This window comes from Gymnogyps californianus, chromosome 14 (genome assembly GCF_018139145.2).
Source record: "Gymnogyps californianus isolate 813 chromosome 14, ASM1813914v2, whole genome shotgun sequence".
NCBI lineage: Eukaryota > Metazoa > Chordata > Aves > Accipitriformes > Cathartidae > Gymnogyps > Gymnogyps californianus.
The window spans coordinates 1329469-1349334 of record NC_059484.1 but is presented as its reverse complement, the minus strand read 5'-3'; the positions used below and the strand labels follow the sequence as shown (position 1 = coordinate 1349334).

At 62.5% G+C, this 19866-nt stretch overlaps 1 protein-coding gene and 1 pseudogene across 1 annotated transcript; one reads left to right on the top strand and one right to left on the bottom strand.

Annotated features, from left to right (window-relative positions):
* The first annotated feature begins 2208 nt into the window (after positions 1-2208).
* On the top strand, positions 2209-14890 carry ARAP3 (ArfGAP with RhoGAP domain, ankyrin repeat and PH domain 3). The gene is given in 31 exon segments (XM_050905596.1): positions 2209-2357; positions 2411-2683; positions 2945-3014; positions 3863-3983; positions 4205-4392; positions 5293-5399; positions 5506-5705; positions 5859-5944; positions 6117-6299; positions 6542-6704; positions 7029-7124; positions 7127-7159; positions 7233-7386; positions 7546-7648; positions 7857-8055; positions 8144-8207; positions 8527-8690; positions 8847-9059; positions 9222-9327; positions 9871-10018; positions 10200-10268; positions 10562-10636; positions 10758-10872; positions 11033-11161; positions 11364-11497; positions 11655-11737; positions 11966-12001; positions 12793-12856; positions 12964-13101; positions 13434-13472; positions 14182-14890. Coding segments are annotated over 31 exon segments (4269 nt in total). The 3' UTR covers positions 14749-14890.
* A 798-nt stretch (positions 14891-15688) lies between these two features.
* On the bottom strand, positions 15689-17864 carry LOC127021789 (proteinase-activated receptor 3-like; annotated as a pseudogene).
* Between the last annotated feature and the right edge of the window lie 2002 nt (positions 17865-19866).

The window sequence follows — 19866 nt, the reverse complement described above, 5'->3', positions numbered from 1 at the left end:
TTCCTTATCTCCTACCTACCTCCAGGAGCCAACTTGCAGGTTGATTGTCTGGCCCATGACCCCCAGTTGAAGTCACCAGATCCATCAGCAGCTCCTTGGTCCCCTCACCACCAGCAGAACCCTTTCTTCCATCACCCATCCTCCATCCTCCACCAGCTCTCCTATGTCAGCACTGACAGGCTGAGACTGCCCCAACTCGGTGCACCTCAGGCATCACCCTCCAGGCTCAGCTGACCTGGAAATACCCTCTCCTTGCCCTGGGGAGTCATTTGGTCCTAAGGTTAGTTGTCTTCACTGCCTGACACCAGCTGAAAAAGGAGATGACTTGGCCTTTGCAGACTTGTTGCTTGGAGGCTTCCTCCACCGACCCTGTCCTCTAGGGCAGAGCTGGGAGTTGGCCTGGTCTTGGCATGCTCCTGGGATGCTGAGAGACCCCACTCCAGCTGGGCCACGGGCTTTTGCTTGTCCCTGCCAGATGCTGCTTGTCCTCCAGCTCTTCGTGGTTTCAGTGGCTGTAAATCATGGCTCTGGAAGGGGCTGTCATGGATTTTTCCCCTTTTTCTCTTGCCCTGACCCATTCAGCAGGTCTGTCTCCCACTCAGCTCTGGCACTCAAGGCTGATGTCCGCCTATGATGTACAGAGTCCTCCAGCCACCCCACTCCCTGGCCAGTCCCTCCTGAAGAAGCTGGACACTTGCCTGGGACTCCAGCCAGATGAATCACCCTGCCAAGGCTCTGTTATGCTAATTAAACAGCAATTTTTGTTGTGCTCTGAGCCTCCAAGCCACCCATGGCCATTTCTCGTCTTTCTTGCAGACACTGGAGCCAAATAGGGCATTTTCCCTTTCCACCCACCTCCTCAGCCCCATACACCATCCCACTTCTCTGGAGCCAACCCCTAGCCTCGGTGGCTCCAGCCCAACATCCTCCCAGCCAGACTTCAGGTCTTGCTTCTGTCCCACACGGTTCAGGGACATCTGATGTCCGACGGCCTCCTAAGGTGCCTGTCGAGGGTCAAGGCACTGGTCCATGCGCTGCCTTGGCTCCTACGATGACGCAGTGCTCAAAACCAGGTGTTTGGAGAATTTATGATGAGGGGAGGTGTTTGGGGTCATTCTCCTCATCCAAAACCATTTCTAGCACATGGACTTGTGCTGGAGGTGGTTTCTCATATTCAGTACCCCCCAGTGGGTTTCTCCTCCACAAATTTCTCCTTCTACAACATCCCATGGCGAGGAGTCCCACAGGTCAGCCGCTCCTTTCCCGTGTGGTTCTGCACCTTGCTCCTGCTGGCTTTATCTGATGTCACCCAGCTCCTGTGACTGAAGCAGTGGTGGCCAGGAGATGCCTTTCTGCCCTCCTCATGCTGCTCACAACTTCAGAAACCTGCCCCCATCACTCACCCTTTCCCCCGGAGATGCCCAGCTTGCTCAGGTGCTCCTCAGACAGAAGCTGTGACAGGGCTTGGATCGTCCTCGCTGCCTTTCTTGGAGCCTTCTCTTCATCCTGGCACTGGATGCCACGAGTGACCCAGTGGCACGGGTGCTCTCCTGCTGGTGCTGGGGTGTCCCGGCTGCTGTGACTCTCTTCCTGCCCGTCACCATTGCACCTGGGCAGCTCCCCTGTGAGCTCCTGGGACCGTCAGACATTTTCCAGCACATTTCCTTTTCAGGGAAAGAAAAATGTCTGGCTGAGAGGGCTGAGGGGAAGGGGCAGGCTTAGCAGTTTATTTTTATAATTTCCTTTTATTGTTATGGCTGGATAGTCTCACCAGGCCTGGCTGGCGGTTTTAGCATCGCTACCCAAGAAAAGGAGATGGATGCAGGAGCTCCACCGGCCCATCTGTCCATCCCAATCCCTTTGCGAAACATTTTGGCTAGACACAAGAGCAGGCGGGAGGGTGTCACGGCAGAAGGACCTTCCCGGTGCCGTGAACACTGGAGGGGTAAAGGGAGAGGGCAGGCTGAGACCCCTGGTGAGGAGGTAGCTGGGGTGGGTGTAGAGCAGGGAGCAGGACGTGGGACTGGGGAGCTGCCTGGCTTCGGTTTGCTGCCTGTGGAGGGAAGAAGGGAAAGAGGTGATGCCAGGGGTTTGGAGATGTGTGGTGGCCTGTGCGGTATTACCCCAGAGGTGGGGAAGCCCATTTTGCCAGCTACCCCCAGGCTTGCCATCCTGTAGGACTGGCTGAGCCTTGGGCTGCTGGTGGCCATGGGGCTCATAAGCGCTGAGCCTTTGCCCCACCCTGCTCATGGAGATGCAAACACCCACGTCACTGGGTGCCCTGAGGAGCTCAGGACGGGGCCAGGAGCAGTGCGAGACATCCCCAAATGGGATGGCATAGACCGGGACCCCGCACAGTAAGCAGCGGTGCTGCTGCAGCCGGGCTCCCTCACAGCCCCATTTCTCACAGGACGAGCAGCGAGTGCAGCAGCAGCGAGGGAAGGAGTGAGGATGAGGAGACCCGGTCCCGGCTCATCGACCGCATCGTCCAGAACGACACAGAGGGGTACTCCACTGTGGAGGCACCACGGGCCGAGGGCACCCCGTTCAGCCTGCCAGCCCATCTCTACCCAGATGAGGTCCTGGATGACCTCACCATCTCCCCTTATGCCAGCTTCACGTCGCTCTCCGAGCCCCGACCCACCATGCTCAGCGGCTGGCTGGACAAGCTCTCCCCACAGGGGTATGTGCCCACCCGTGGGACAGTCCCCATAGTAAAGCCCCCTTGGGCAAGGCTGGTGAGGTGGGCACACCAGTCACCAGGCTACTGGGGCAGCCAGACCTCCTCCTCCTGCGGAGGAGGACCCTCTTGGTTGCCCCAGCTGTGCTGCAAGGGTCTCTGTGCAGCCATCCTTGGGAGAAGGGGGGGGTCTGTGTGCAGATGTGGGGTCCTCAGGGGGATCGTCCCCTTCCCAACAGCCCCATTTTTCTGCCATCCCAACAGGAACTATGTCTTCCAGAGGCGTTACGTCCGTTTCGACGGGAAGAACCTGATGTACTTCAGCAGTGAGAAGGTAGGAAGGGGCTCCTGCAGGCAGGGTGGGGAGGCTGCATCGTGCCGCTTAAGCAGGGTGCCTTGACACCACGTGAGCTGCCGTATCCCCTTTGCCTCCCCTTGTCCTTCTGTAAGGAACCAGCACTGCTTTACCATCGCCAGGGTGGAGCAGCCGTGGCACTTGTGCCTGGGGGCTCTGAACACAGCCTCACACCGTAGGAAGCCCAGGGTAGCAAGGGTCCCTCTGCCAACAGGGAGCAGGCGAGGAGGGTCCTGCTGGCTCACAAGCCCTGGGGCAGACTGCAAATGGGGGATCTCTGGGTCCCAGCCACGGACCCATCCTTACCTGAATCCTCAGCTCCTGCCCGGCTGCTGGTGTCCCTCAGGCTGTGCTACGAGGCAGCACCCAGCCCAGCACCTGGGGGATGTGGAGGATGTGCTGCATAGAGGAGCTTTTCTTGCTGTGGGTGTTGGCACTGTGGGTTAGGTGCGTGGGATGAGTCAACAACCCTTTCCTGTCCTACATCCTCTTGTCCTTCCGTGGGGGCTCTGCATGGCCCCGTTAGGCCTGCTGCAGGGTGCTGGTGGCTGCCACACCACCTGGGGTGACAGGCACTGCTGCCCCAGTCCCACAGCACAGCTGGCTGGGCTGGCCCCACATCCGTGGCACCCATGCAGAAGCAGGTAGCATGCATGGCCCCGGAGCAGCCACTATTGCAAGAGCTTGCAGGCATCCCTGCCACATCCCCTTACCCCTATGGTTATGGTGCCAGCATGCCCGGCAAGGCAGGTGCTGGGGTGGCCGGGTTGTGGAGGTGGCCCGCAGGAAGGGCAAAGGGGGGTAACCCTGCCTGGGGCTCGTTCCAGGAGCCCTACCCCAAGGGAGTGATCCCGCTGTCCGTGATCGAGATGGCTCGCTCCACCAAGGACAACAAGTTCCAGGTCTTCACCAGCCACCGGATCTTCGTCTTCCGCGCTGAGAATGAGGGTAAGCGAAAACCCGGGTCAGGGCCCGCCAGTCCCCAAGGAATCACCCCCGCCTCCCTCCTCCAGCCAGAGCATCCCAGAGGCAGCTCTCACCCCATCCCCAAAACATCCGGCCACAATGAACGAGGGGAACTCTGCCCTGCCATGCCTGCCGGGTCCTCTGCATGGATGCCAGGGCTGTTGGGAAGGGCTCAGACCCGCTCCCTCATGCTTGGTCCCCAGCCCAGCGGAATGAGTGGTGCTCCACACTGCAGCAGAAAGTGACAGACCAGCGCCTGCTGGGGTCCCGGCCCCGGCCCGCCAACACCGCTCACTGCCAGAAGTCAGGCACCCTGGAGCTGAAGGGCCAGAAGTCCAAGGTGTTCGCAGCCCTGAGCCTGCCCGAGATGTGGCTGTACAAGAGCGAGCAGGTTCGTGGCCGGACCAGACACCCCGCTGGCACAGAGGGCTGTGCCAATGGCAGATGGGATGAGAGCGATGGAGGGATGGAGGGAGCTTAGCCAGGGGCTGTGCCAAAGGGAAAGCAGAGAGGAAAAGGACGGGCAGGAGAAAGGGAATGGCAGAGCAGGAAGCTGGAGATCCTGCACAGGGCAGCAGTAGTGGGAGCCTGGGCTTGGAGATGCAGCAGGTACCAGGAGTGGACCCCTCCCAGTCTCCTTGCTATCACCAAATTATCTTCATCTCTGCCAGGCACTTAGGTCTTAGTCGCACCAAAGCGTCCCAATCCATCACAGGACAGGGGGATCAATGACCACGAAATCACGAGCAAACATACCTGCTGCAACACGGGCTTGGCCCACGGGAGGCAGCAGGTCTCTGCCGGCCCGTCACACCCTGCCTGCTGCCCACAGAACTCCCCAACTCCTGCCTGCTGAATTTTCTCGGCACCCCTTTTTTTTTTCCAGTCACCTCATTTCCAGTTTGCCTGGCATGCACTAAGCAGCATCAAGCCTCTGTGGGTTTTGCTCAAGTTAACACTTGCTATATGAGGGTGCCTGACTCAGTGTGGACTCAAATCCCCAAAACAGAGGGACTTGAATGGCCAGGTTTCAGGGGCTGTGGGCAGAACTTGCCTTTCACTTTAAGGCATAACATGTTTGCAGGATGCTTTATGTCAGCCCACATGAGATGGCTGAGAGATGTGGCAAGATACTGGGTCTGGCTTGTCCAGGCAAAGCAGGGATGGGATGCTGGGGGTGCCGGACACAGCTCCCTGGCTCCAGCCCCAGCATCACAGGCATGTCTGGGGTGGTGTGTCCACCGTGGCCACAGCGCTGCAGAGCCAACACCAGTGTCACTCTGAATTGCAGTTCTTTAAAATGGGCATTGGCATCTGCTTGATTGAGATGCGTGGCTCCACCATCCGCGAAGCCAAGAACCGCGGCTTTGAGCTCATCACCCCCTTCAAAATATTCAGGTATGCCAGGTGTCTGGGTGGGATGAGGTGGGGGGAGCAGCCGGGCGCTGGACCCAGGTGCTGGTTGCTCCAAGCCCCTGAGTTTTGTCTGTGCTGGTGCTTATAGCTTCGTGGCAGAGTCGGAGCGGGAGAAGCGGGAGTGGATGGAGGCCCTGCAGGAGGCCATAGCCGAGATGCTCTACGACTATGAGGTGGCAGAGAAGATCTGGTCCAACAAAGCCAACAAATACTGTGCGGACTGCTGGGCTCCAAGTCCCGACTGGGCATCCATCAACCTGTGCGTGGTCATCTGCAAGCAGTGTGCAGGCCAGTACATCTCCCTGGGGGGCACATGGGGGTCCTGGTAGGTGTGGGCTGGGCCTGCCTGGGCAGGCAGGGTGCTGGCTGGAGTATGGGTGCAACTTGGGTACTGGTTCCCCTGGCAGGATCAAGGGGTGCTCACTCTCCTGCTCCCCGCAGGGCAGCACCGCAGCCTGGGCTCCAACATTTCCAAGGTCCAAAGTCTGAAGCTTGACACCAGCATCTGGTCCAATGAAATCGTGCAGGTAGAGGCACTCAGGGCAGGGCGCTGGGGCTGGCATGGCATGCTCAGGGGCCAGGCTGCTTCTCTGGGCAGGGCAGCAGCCCCACGGTCTCCCCCGGGATGCAGGGACGCCAGGCATCCTGCTCCTCCTGGCTGGCCCTGGTGCTCGCCATGACCACAGGACTCTCCTGCAGCTCTTCATCGTCCTGGGAAATGACCGAGCCAACCGATTTTGGGCCGCTCGCCTCCCCGCTGCTGAGGCCCTCTACCCAGATGCCAGCACCGAGCAGAGACGGGACTTCATCTCCCGCAAGTACCGAGAGGGACGGTACCGCCTGCCCCATCCCCACTATGCCACTCAGGAGGACGTGCTCCAGGTAGGGGCCACCTCAGGGTGCAGGCAGGATGCTGGGATGCTGGGAACCATCCCAGACCTCTGGGTCTGAGATGCCAACACCTCCTGCTTGGCTGCATGCGCCCGCACCCTCGTGCCAGGCAGTTCTAGGGGCTCAGGTGGGAGGTTGTGCTCCACTTTGCCTGCCTTCGAGCACCCCTGGCAGCAGGCTGGGGGTCTCCGTGAGCCAGGACGTGGTCCCTACAGGCACCTGTCTCATCCCAGGCACTGTGCACTGCGGTGGCAGGACCAGCCCTGCTCAAGACCATCCTGCAGTTCTTCGCGTCCTCGGAGGCTGGGCTGGCGGCTGACCCTGTCGCCTGCGAGGTGGCCCCAGGGGCCGACCTTTGGTGGGGATCGGAGAGCAAAAGGCCCAGAAACAGTTCAGGTAACCAGGACCCTTGAGCCCCATCTGGCTGTGAGGGGGGGGCTTCCTCCTTGCCACTGCCGCTGCCCCCCACAGCACGCCCCAAGGCTGGGGACAGCCAGGGCATCAAGTGCTGTGGCTCCTTGGGGGACCCGCCTGCCGCACTGCACCCCTCTTTTGGGATGGGGCAAGGCAGCGGGTTCCTCTGGAGCCCCTTTTCAGGGAACCCCATGCCTGGCACACCCCCTTGCCTACACCTGCATGAGTGGGGTCTCCCTGCCCCTCCCGTACCCACGCTTTGGTGGGTGCCTGCTCCCGCCCCGCTTTCAGCGCTGTTCCCCACAGGGAGCCCCCGCGCAAGGGAACCGGGTCCGGAGGGCGTCTACAACGAGATCACGCAGCCGGTGACACACAGCGGGTACCTGTACCGGGCCACAGCCCCCCCAAGCTCCCAGGTGCCAGGAAGAGCAAAGAGGGTAAGCGTGGGGAGCATGGGAGGGCAGCCGGCGGGGTGCCCACCCCGGTGCTGCTGACTCCCCGGTCCCTCAGACTTCCAGCGCACGTGGTGCTCCCTGGAGAGAGCCCTGCTCTTCTTCGAGACGGAGAAATGCACTGAGCCCCTGGGCCACATTGAGAGCGGGGACCTCATCTCCCTGGGTGTCAACAGAGCCCAGGCGCTCGCCAGCCCCGGCCCCACTGAAAGGTACCCCCAGCCGTGCCCCCACTGCCTGCTCAGAGAGCCTGTGGGCACGCAGAGAGCAGGGACAGGCATTGCTCCCTGCTTGGTGCAACGGTCTGGTCTGGCTCTGGGTGCAGGTTTGGGGTAGGGGGCTGCCCTGATGGGCTGGTTCGTCCTCTGCAGGTTTCGCTTCACCCTCGAGCTCTTCCTCACCGGGGAAAAAGTGCAGCAGCTGGGAACCGATGGGCCTGAGACGCTGCAAGCCTGGGCCAGCGCCATTGGCAAGGTGAGCCAGCCCCAGCACCCCGTGCTGCTGGTGGGTCTCTGGGCTCTGTTCCCCACTTCCCCGTTGTGATTCCTCCCAGCTCCCCATGCTCTTCATCCTCTGTGGCAAGCACCCTCCTTCCCTTTGCAGGGGCTCCCATCCTCGTGGGGGTCTGCGCTCGGGGCCGAGCCCTGTCTTTACCCGGCTCGTCTCTTGCTCTGTCCTGCAGTGGTTCACGCCCGTGAGCTGCCACTGCCTGCTGGGCTACGAGTTCCAGCGCGTGGGCCAGCTGCGTTACAAGTGCATGCTCAACCCCGAGCGGTGGCAGCAGGCCTTCTTCATCCTGCAGAAAGCCCACCTCTTCATCTGCCCCGCCGAGGACGACGGGGCTGAGGACAGCATCAACCTCCGGCGGCTGCAGGAGCTCCGTGAGTGCCGTGCTGCAGCCCGGGACAGGCACCATGTGGTGGGTGGCCGTGCATGGCTCTGACCCCTCTACTTCTCACCCCAATGCAGGTCTGGTTCCCCCTGCGGAGACCCCAGAGAAGAAGGAGCTGCTGATCCTGGTGGAGATGGGGAGGTGAGTCCTGGTGGCAGGAATGATTGGGGAATGAGCCAAGCAACCTCAGCAGGCTGCCAGGGGCAAAGGCACTCATGCGTGGGTCGATGCTGATCCCAAACCCGTGGTGGGGATGCTACTGGGACAGCAGGGCTGTGGCCAAGGCACTTACAGAGGTCACCCCAGCCCGGGGTCTCTCGCTGGGATAGGATGTTGCTCGGCTCAGCCTGGCCGTGCCTTATTCCCTGTCCTGGAGCCAGGCTGTGCACATGGGCAGGAGGGGATAACTTGCCCCCGCCGGCAACCTTCATTCCCTCTTTTCTGCCCTTGTTGTTCTCAGGACATTTTACCTGCAGGGCTTGTCACGAGCAGACTCGGCGGCATGGTACACCGACATCCAGGCGTCGGCGGGAGGCCGGGGTAATGCGCTGCGGGACCAGCAGCTGAGCCGGGGGGACATCCCCATCATCGTGGACAGCTGCATCGCCTTCATCACACAGTACGGTGAGCCCAGCGCGGCAGCGGCATGGCTGGAGCATCCTCTGGCACACGTGGGGTGGCCAATGGGTCCAGGCAGGAGGCACCGCTCTTGGGGCACCTGCCCCATTGGGGATTCTCTGGGCCAGATTGGGCCCCCATGACCCCATGTCCCTGCCCCAGGGCTGCGGCACGAGGGGATTTACCGCAAGAACGGAGCCAAGTCCCGGATCAAGGTACTGATGGAGGAGTTTCGGCGGGACGCCCGCAATGTCAAGCTGCGCATCAACGACAACTTCATTGAGGACGTCACCGACGTGCTGAAGAGGTTCTTCCGTGAGCTGGAAGACCCCGTCTTCACCCAGGAGCTGCACCCACAGTGGAAGGAGGCTGCAGGTACCTCCTTCACCCCATTCCTGCTCCCATGCTGGGCTGCCTGCCAGGGACCCCTGGGGCCAGTGTCCCTCAGGGCAGGGTCCTGGTGCCAGCCCTGATGCCAAGTCAGCTCTGGATCTGCTGGATTCAGCAATGGTCCATGACTCGTTTTCCTCCCTCCAGAAATCTCCTCGAAGCCCCAGCGCTTGGAGCGGTACAAGGAGCTCATTCATCGCCTGCCTCGCCTTAACCACAAGACCCTGGCTGCGCTCATCGGGCACCTCTACCGGTCAGTGGGCCACCTCCCTGCAGGGTCCCCTGGTCCAGCCAGGGTCCCCGAGGCCAGCCAGTAGCATGGGGTCTCCCCACTGCCCAGGGAGTGCTGGCTCCCATCCCTGCAAGCCAGGATGAGCCCAGTGCCTGTGCCCTGCCCCAGCAGCCCCCCAGCTGGTGCTGGGGTGTGCTGGAGCATGCTACTCTGGGACACCTCAAACGTTCCCAAAGTTGTCCTGCAGCAAGGCGGAGCGACAGGAGGTTTCAGAGTAGGGGATACCCCCCTGTAGGACATAAACATCACCCAGTCCCCAAAAAAGAGGGAAAAAACCAAATTCCCATCCCCGACTCAGAGTATGAGGTGGGGCTGTTGTCTGGTTTGATGGCAGCTGGAAGTCCTCGAAACAGGAACTGCCTGGCTTGAAGTTCCCACTGCTGGGAAGCTGGGGGAAAATGGGCTGTTTTTCAGAAGAGTTTGTGTGAGGCAGAGGAGGGTGGCTGGGGCTGAAACCCCATCCAGAGTGGGACCAGCCCCTCACCTCTGTCCTCCTTGTCCCAGGGTGCAGAAATGCGCGGACCTCAACCAGATGAGCACCAAGAACCTGTCGCTGCTCTTCGCACCCAGCCTCTTCCAGACCGATGGCAAAGGGGAGCACGAGGTCAAGGTGATGGAAGACCTCATTGACAACTATGTCAGCATCTTTAACGTAAGCTCCCTGCCAGCCCCCTCCATGCTGGCTCTGTCTGTCTCCCCTTGTATCCCCCCATACTGCCCACCTCTGCCTCCCCCTGCATCCCTCCATCCTGGCCACGTGTCCTCAAGCCATATCCCACTCCACATTGACTCCATGTGTTTCCCTTCCCACCTGTGCACCCTTCCTCCGGCAGATTGATGAGGACCAGGTATCCCAGATGGATCTGGAGAACAGTCTGATCACCACGTGGAAGGACACCCAGGTACTAGGGATGTGCTTGCCGGCCCCCATCACGTCAAGGACCCCTGGGTTGGTGGGACTGCCTGGAGGATGGGGGCACTCCCAGCTGCCCATCCTGGATCCCCGCTGTCCCACACCAGATATCTGGGGAAAGACCTTCCCCCACTTCTCTCCCCTGTGCCCATCACCTTGAGGCTCCTGCCCAGGGGAGATGCAGCTCCAGCTCCCTGGGACACCATCGCCAGCCCCTGGGGAGAGGGAATGTGCACAGCACCCATGCCAGCATGGCACCAATGCCACCCGCTCTTCCCCCAGCTCTCGCAGGCAGGGGACCTCATCATCGAGGTTTACCTGGAGCAGAAGCTGCCCGACTGCTGCGTCACCCTGAAGGTAAGTCCCAAAGGAGGGCCGTGCCAGAGGAAGCGAGGAGGGATGCAGGCTCCTGGCACAGCCTGTCCCTGGGACCCATCCTGCCACCACCCACCGCAGCTCCCCGTGTGTCCGGCCCCAGGTGTCCCCCACGATGACGGCGGAGGAGCTCACCAACCAGGTGCTGGAGATGCGCAACGTGGCGGCCAGCCTGGACATCTGGCTGACCTTCGAGGCCCTGGAGAACGGGGAACTGGGTGAGCACGGTGGGGATGGCTCGGGGGGATGCTCTCAGCATGGCCGGGCTGGTGAGGAGGAGGTGCGGAGTACAGGGTGGCGGCTTGCTGCCGGTGGCAGGGGAACGGGGACTGGCACAGGGAAGGGAACACAGTGGTGAGAGTGTCCCTGCCTCCCCAGAGCGGCCCCTGCACCCCAAGGAGAAGGTGCTGGAGCAAGCTTTGCAGTGGTGCAAGCTCCCAGAGCCCAGCACCGCGTACCTACTGGTGAGGAAGGTCCCCATTGGCGAGGGCAGCTGTCTCTTCACAGGTAAGGCAATCACAAAGGGTCCCAGCCCCTAGGGGTGTCCCCAGAGGAGGACAGCTCTGCCTGAGCTTCCCCTTGCCCTGGCCACTGCCCTGGAGCCATCAGGGCCACATCCCTGAGACCCACAGTGGGATCCCCCTGCAATACCCCAGACACTATCATGTACTCCCAGCCCCCCTGACCCCCGTCTCCCCCCACTGGGCAGGCGTCAAGCGTGAGACCCCCAAGTGCGGGCTGCTGAAATGTCGCGAGGAGCCCCCCAAGCTGCTGGGCAACAAGTTTCAGGAGCGCTACTTTGTCATCCGGGACCGGAGGCTGCTGCTGCTCAAGGAGAAGAGGGTACCCAAGGGATGCTGTGGGGATGGACCTGCGCCCCAAGGGCGGGAGGAGAGGCGGGGAGGGGGAGCCTGGGGACCGCGGTGGCACAGTGGTGGCTGTCCTCCTGGCAGGGAGGCTGGCACCAAGCTGGGCTGACCTGATGGATCTCCTTCCCCAGAGTGCCAAGCCAGAGCGCGAGTGGCCCCTGGATGCCGCCAAGGTTTACATGGGCATTAGGAAGAAACTGAAGCCACCAGCCCAGTAAGTGGGACCTTCCCTGCCCATGGCCCTGGTGCATGCATCCCTCGGTCCCTGCACCCGGCACACGAACCCAGCTGCTAGGAGCATGCCAAGCCCCACCGGCACCCAAAGCTGTGACAAGCCTGGGCCCGTGGGGCGAGCTCAGCCCCCCACCCTGCTGCCCACAGACCCTGGGCTGTGTCTGAGCTTGGCGATGCTGCCCCACAGCCTCTCTCTTCCTTTCCCCAGGTGGGGTTTCACGCTGACCCTGGACAAGCAGCAGCTGTGAGTATCTGCCCCTGCCGTCCTGGGGCTGGGGTGATGTTGAGATCTGTCCCCAGTTTTAGTGGGAGTGGGACAGCCAGGAGCAGTGCTACAGGGCCCTGGGGGTCGGGGCAGAGCTGGTGCCTGGCTGGGGCACTCGAGGGACAGAGTGGTGGGGCCACATGCTCCCTGGCACAAGGTGGGGGCCAGGGCCAGGGGCAATCCACCTCCATACCACACACTCTTCCTACCTCCCCATACACACCAGCACCCCTGGGAGATGCGTCTTCCAAGCACCCAGCACCAGGCTCCAGAGGGACCTGCCCACCCTGCCCAGGTGTGCGTGTCACCTGCACGGCTGTGCTGCCTTGCCAGCCTTCACCCAACACTGCTCTGTGTCCCCACGCACCCAACACCGGGTGCTCCTGCACCCTGCACCCTGCACCAAGCTGGGCTCCCTGCCCTGGCCTCCCTGGCACCACCGGGCACACCCGTGCATCCTGCTGATCCTGTCCCCATTGCCCTGACACTGCCGATGCTGGGGCAGCAGCTGAGCATGTCGCCTGCCCCTGACATGGGGCTGAGATGTTCTTCTAAGGGCAGCAAGGACAGCTGAGCCGAGGGGCCTCATGGGTGCCCAGCGAGCTCTCGCCTTGCCCTGAAGCAGCGATTTGGGCGTGCAGAGTTTCAGAGGTGCAGCCCCACTGGGCACAGTTGTGCCTGACAGCCCCGGGCTCACAGGCAAGGTGACAAGGGGACGTGGGCCCCACTGGCCCTGCTCCCTGGCAGCTTCTCAGCTGACTCCTCTGCAGGTACCTGGTGTGCTCGGGGCAGGCTGAGCTGTGGGACTGGACCACCAGCATCCTCAAGGCTCAGGTGGGTGCAGGCTGGCCTTGCCACCCAGCTGGGCTGGGCCGGGACAGGAGGGGGCTGGCAGGGCAGCCTGGCATGAACCCCCCTCCATGCCCTCTCCTTGTGCACAGCACGATGACCTGCGCCCCGTGATCATGCGCCGGCGCTCCTCCTCCGACCTCGCCAAGCAGAAGTTCGGCACCATGCCACTGGTGCCCCTGCACGGGGACAGCACCGACGCCACCATGCTCTCCGCCAACCAGACCCTGGTAAAGCCCCCGCAGCTACCCCTGCCCACGGGTGCTCCTGCACCCACCCAGGTCCAGGCATCCGTCCCGAGACCATGCGCCCACCCCAGGGCCCCGGAGGCGGGTGCACGCTGCCTGGCACCGATGGATGCTTTGGGTGTGTGTCCCTGTGCTCGGCGGTGTGTGCGTGCTGCGTGCTGTGCTCGTGTCCGTGGCAGCTCTCCGTGCGTGCAGGGCCCTGTGAGGGCACATGGGGTGCTGCACCCCACTGCCCGTCCTCTGCCTGCCGAGGCATCCGTGATCCTGCTCCGCGCTATCACTTGCTTACCTCTGCCCGTCTCCTCTGTTTCTAGCGCCGCCTGCACACGCGAAGGACTTTGTCCATGTTCTTTGTAAGTACTCGCATACGTGGAGCACGTCCATTGCTGGCTTTGCACCGTGCCTCCTGGCTACGGCAGCAAGGGCTCGCCTGCAGCATCCCACCTGCACTCAGAGACATGCCCAGGCCATCCTGCCCACGCTGTGTGGCAGAGGAGAGGGTGCCCATTGCTCTGTGTGTCCCACACCCGGGGGTGGGGGTCCCTGCATGGTCCCGGTGTATGCAAGCAAGACCAACAGTCCAGCCCAGTTCACAGAGCCTCTCCCATTGGGTGTGCATTGCCCAGAGGGGACCAACATAAGAAATGCGAGGAAATAGGTTTGGGTTCTCCTCACCATCAGGTTATTTCCACGGGGACCACCCGGCTGGACCTTACCTCTCCTGGCTTTGTGTTCTGCATGGGCATCCATCTGCCCTCCCCATCCCAGACCACCTCTGCCAAGGGATGCTGAGCTGGTGCTACAGCCTGGTGGCATGGACCATGCCTCGGCAGGGACCAAAATGCTCACCCTCCATCAGCGATGGGGGAAGAAAGGGCAACAGTGCCTGAGCCAAGAGACCTGATGGAGGGTGGGTCCCTTGCAGGCATCAGCCCCACGGTGAGGGGGCAAGGGTCCTTGGGCAGCGCCCGAGTGCAGGGAGGGTAAGGTGAGGGGGGGATGGAGGGGTACAGCCGAGCAGTGCGGACAGTGCCCCTCACCCCGACCCCCCGCCCTCCCCAGCCCATGAAGATGCACCAGGACTCCCTGGAGGAGCAGCAGGAGAAGGAGGCGGACGCCGATCCTGTCTACGAGGAGGTGGGCAACTTCTCCGAGCTGGCTGCGCTGGAGCTGGGGCCGGGGCTGCTGGCAGACCTGTCAGCCGTGCCCCCTGTGGACAGGTCCAAGAAGCCAGCCCTCTTCCCCGAGCAGCCCCCGGCCACGGCGCTGCGCTCCTCGCTGCCTGCCAGCCCGGCCCAGAGGGTGGTGGGTCCCTCCTTCACCAAAGCCCTGTCCCTCGAAAGGGGCTTGAACCTGGAGAGCGACAAAGCTCCAGCCCAGGAGCTCAGACCCACCAAAACGGCCTCTCTGGAGAGGAACGTGGAGCCTTCCCTGGCGCTGGCCAGGGACTGGGAGCAGGCAGCCACCCTGGGGAGCAATCCCAGCACGGAGACCTCCCTGGAGATCCCCAGGAAGAAGAACATGCAGCCTCCCTCACCCATCAACAACAAACTCATCCAGGAGCTCAGCAGCGTCATCCTCAGGAAGAATGAGGGCCAGCCACCGGGTCCAGGCCAGCCGGTGACGTGACCCGCCGTGCCGAAGGGGCGGCCACTGACCTGGGGGTCAAGTCGCGCCTGGTGGCAGCGACGATGGGTACCCCATGCTCCCACATCATGGAGCCCATACCTTCCTCCTCCTCCTGACCCTGGAGCTGGGCTGGGAACGGGAACCGGTGGGGACCAGGGGACTGGTGGGGACCAAGGGACTAGTGGGGACCAGGATGCTGAGCTGCGGTACCCCCTCTTGGGAGGGCTGGGGATGCTGCCACATATGCTCTCGCTCATGGGTGGCACATCTGTCATCAGGCCCAGCGCCGAGGGAAGCAAGTAAAAGGGAAAATAAAAGCAGAAACATGGTGCCTGCACGTTTCAGCAGCATGGCACGGTGTCAGGCAGGGGGGCATGCAGTGCCTGCCAGCATGAGGGAACACAGCATGATGTCCCCTCTCCAGCGCTGGGCCCGTGGGCCAGGGTCAGGACACCCAAGTCATCCCCCACTTCCCTTCTTGCATCTACTGTGGCATATTTTGGGAGGGGTCAACCAGAGCAGGGCTGGCCATGTGTGCCCGGCGCGTAGTCCTGGCGATGGAGGACGGCTCCTGCTCAGCTGGGGTATTTATACCTGTTCCTTCCACTAGCAGGGAAAAATAAAGGTTTATTTGTACTCTGGAGGGTTTGGTCACTGCAGGAGGAGCCGTGAGGGATGCCGGGGTCTGGCAGGCGGGGAGATGGGGTGCCAGGGCCAGGCACCCAGCCGGGGGACCCATGGGACAGGGGCAGCACCGGCAGCATCAGAGGAACTGCAAAACTGGGGCAAAATCCTAGTGAACCTCAGATCCAGGGTGGGATTTTCTGCCCAAGTCTGCTGCCAGCCTGGCACAGCGTGGCCCTTTGTGCTGGGCACCAAGCTGCAGGATCCCTCCTCCCCGGGGCAGGGGGACACAGCCCAGCAACCCCTAGAACCCTGCCTACAGCTGGCTCTGCTCGCTGGACCTCAGGGGCAAGGCTGCCTTCCCCGAGGCCCTCCCCACCAAGGTCTCGAGCCCCCCCACGCAGCAGCTGCCTACGTCCCAGACTCAGCCCCAAAAATCCAGGGAGGCGTAGAAGTAGACGAAGGGATCGAAGCAGTTGTTGAAGGCACCGAGCACCAGGACCAGGGCATACCAGATGTAGGTGACGTTGTGGCACCCCGTGGCCTCCAGCATGTAGTGGATGAAGAGCAGCAGGTTGCTGGGGTGAAGCAGAGGATGAAGACCAGGAGGACCAGGGCCAGGACACACACCACCTGCCCATAGCATCTCCCCTTGGCCAGCAGCCACGCCAGGATGCAGCTGTAGGAGATGGTCATGAGCATGAAGGGCAAGCCAAAGTCCAGCCCCATCAGGGAGAGGAAACAGTAGACGAGGAACACATGCTTATCCTTTCCTAGGACATCATGTCACATTGTGATGTTCAGGCTCGAGATATGATTTGTCTGGGGGTACAAAAGCAGAGGGCTCATGCCCAGCCCCACCACCAGCCAGATGCCCACACAGACGCCGAACTTGCCCCACATCCAAGTGGAGCCCTTCCGCAGGAATGGGTGCACCACAGAGATGTAGCGCTCCAGGCCAATGCAGGTGAGGAAGAGGATGGCGCTCTACCTATTCCCGTAGAAGAAGGCCACCATGGTGCGGCACAGGTAGTCCCCAAAGAGCCAGTGATTGCCCAAGGGGCGGTAGGAGATCTTGAAGGGCAGCAGTAGGACGAAGAGCAGGTCAGCACTGGCCAGGCTGGCCAGGAAGAGGGTGCTGGAACATCTCCTGAAGTCTATCACCAGGACCAGCAGGCCAGAGCATTGGCCAGCAGCCCCACGAGCAGGACCACAGAGCAGAGGGCAGGGAGGAGGCGGTTGGTGAGGGTGCTGTTGAGAAAAGCTTCCACGGAGGCACTGGGGCACGTGGTTTCTTCTTGGGGAGTGAGGGGGATCAAGACTCGCCCTTTGTCACGCACTGTGGAGGACACAAGGCATCAGGCTCAGCCGAGAGCCCCCTCCCACTGCCCCTTCCCGCTCGGGACCATGCAGGAGCTGTCACCCCTCCCTGCAGAGCCGCCAGCAAATGCAGAAGCTGGCATCTCCCTGCCCCACAGCAGGGGCAGCTCAGGACACGGGAGCCCTTAACATCCTGCCACCCTCGCCACGTGGGGCTGTGCCACATCCTGTGCCGTCCACGCCACTCGCCTGGCGGTGCCACCGCGGCGGTGCCAGCCCAGCCGGGTGCCCTGCCCGCAGCCCAGACGGGCTCTGCTCCCGCGTGCCGCTGCAGGGACACACGGCTCTGCCGACATCCCTTTTCCTACCGAGCCCAGCACCATGGGTCCCCCACAACCCAACGGGATCAAAAGGGGCAGACGGGAAACCCACGCCAGGACAGGGTCGGGATATGGCCACCCATGCCAGGATGGGAGATGTTCTCCCACCGGGGCTTCTGCCTCCTCCTCCTCCTCCCGGCCAGCCCCCGGCTCGGCCCCCCACAGCAGCACGCACGCCTCCTCATCTTCCTGAGGTCGGAGGCTTTTCGCTGCATGCTCAGAACAAAAGTGAAGAACAGGAAGGTCCTGGGACACCAGACAAACAACTCCCGATCAAATCCCTTTTCTGGCTTGCTCAAAAAACACAGCTGGGCTCTGCTTTCCTGCACGTCACCCCTGGCTCCAAAAGCTCCATCCAAGTGGAACCCGGGACGCCCGGCCCTGGGGGGGCCCGGTTAGATCCAACAGGTTTCCCGCAACCTCTGCCACCTCTCCGCATCCAGGGAACAGGGGAAATTCAGGTTACAGGAGCAGTAACCTGATTTTTGCTGCCAAAAGGGGACGGGTGACAGGGTTTCAGGGCTTCACTTAGCTTTTCAATGTGGACACCCAGGGAAGCAGCAGAGCAGTGCCCCGAGCTTTCACTGTGATACCCAGCTATCCCCTCCAAGTATCACAGGATGCGATGTCGGGGTGTCCCAGCAAGGCCTCCCTGCCCTGCCCCATCACCCCCCCAGACCCACCAAGGCACTTACTTGGGGAGAATTGGGTGGCCAAGCCGAGCCAGGCGCAGCCGAGCAGGAGGGTGACGCAGGCAGCAGCAGAGCCGGGCAAAGGCACCAGCCAGGACATCTCTGCGGGGTGGCCTCTGCGCAAGCTGGGTCTTGCACAAATGCCACAGGCAGGGCTGGCTGCACCGTGGGTCACTGCGGCAGGACAGGCACCAGCCCCCTCCCTGCTGGCACCCGTCCTCTTTCTCCTCCACGTCACACCTGCATCCTGCCCACATCCCCGTGGTGCGAGCAGCCAGACGGGAGGTGGGGAGCACGAGATGACCGCCAGCTGCCACCGCTGCCGAGCACCCGGGGGGACATCATCGAGGCCGGGGTGATTTCCAGCCACTGGCACGTAATGGCACGCTGCGGGGAGGAGGAAGCAGATATAAGGCAGCCGTCAAAAGGCAGTTGTGAACCGCAGCGGGCAGGTGGAGCTGTACATGCCCCAGGCGTGGGGCAGGAAGGAGGCAGCTGGCTCCCAGCCCGGTGACGTGTGCCCCTGCCCCGTTGCAGCACCCCGGGAGCACAGGGCACCCTGCCTGCCCAACCCTGCCAGGACCAGACATCCCCAAGGATCAATCACCTTGGTCGGACTGACAAGCTGATGTCACCCTGTAGATGGGGCTGCCCTGCATTGTCCCACTCTGCCATCCCCTTCCTGCCACCAAAGTGGGTGCTGGGTGGCCCTCGTTCCATTTTCCCGGCTCCCTCCTGCAGCAGAGGGGCCATGGAGGGGAAGAACAGACCCGGTGACACAGCCCTAGCCCAGCCTTGCGCATCGACACGCATCAGGGGAACCAGGACACACGCAGCTGACCCCCAAAAATGCCAGAGAAAGAGCAAGAAGGGGACAAAAGGGACAGCGGGGAGAGCCACGAGCTCTGCAGGAACCACAGGCAGAGAAAAAGTAGGACAGAAAGAAAAGTGAGAGTTGAAGGGGATGAGAGGGGGATAGGAGGGGGACAGAGGGACAGAGGGACCAGGGGACAGACGGGGCAAGGGCTGGCTGAGGAGCCCTCGTGGTTCCAGGTGCCCTCCACCAAATGCCACTGCTCAGCAGCACGCCCGTGTCCCCATGGCAGGGTCCTACCAGCATCCTCCACATGACGTGGCACCCCACATGTCCCTGTGCCTGGGGGCTGAGGTCCCACTGCCCCACATGACCCCACACCCCAGGACCAGTGCCCCAGCACCCCACATCTCCCTGTGCTCCAGAACCAGTACCCCAGCGCCCCACGTGTCACCACATCCTGGGACCAGTGCCCCATGTGTCCTCATGCACAAGGACTTGGTCCCCAGTGTTCCCAGTGTCCCAGTGCCCCAGCACTCCCCATGTTCCCCTGCCCAAGGACATGGGCCCCAGTGCTCCCCATGACCCCATCTACCCCATGTCCCCGTCTCCCTGTGTCCCTGTGTCCCCGTCTCCCCGTGTCCCTGTCTCCCCATGTCCCTGTCCCCCTGTCTCCCCATCTCCCTGTCTCCCTGTTTCCCTGTGTGTTTGTCTCCCCATGTCCCCATGTCCCCATCTCCCTGCCTGTCCATGTCCCCATATCCCCATGTCCCTGTGTCCCCATGTCCCCATGTCCGCATCTCCCCGTGTCCCCATCTCCCCATGTCTCCTGTCTCCCCATCTCCCCATGTCCCCGTGTCCCCATGTCCCCGTGTCCCCATGTCCCCATCTCCCCATGTCCCTGTGTCCCCATGTCCACATGTCCCCGTGTCCCCATCTCCTCATCTCCTTGTATCTCCCGCATCCCCGTGTCCCCGTGTCCCCGTGTCCCCACCTCCCCGTGCCCGTGTCCCGGTGCTCCGCCGGGACGTGCAGCACTGACCACTAGGCGGCGCGCGGGGCACCGCGGTGGGCGTGGCTTGCCTGGAGAGGTAGGCGGTGCTTGCCCGACGCGAGGTGTGGCTTGTCGGAGAAAAGGGACGGGCCGAGGGGCGGTGCTTGCCGGGGGGGCGGGTCAGCCGGGAGAGGGCGGGGCCGTGTGAAGGGCGGGGCGGGGCGGGGCGGGGCCGGTCCCGGCAGTTCCGGGCTCTGCACACGCGGGGCGGCGGCGGCGGGGGCCAGGACCGGG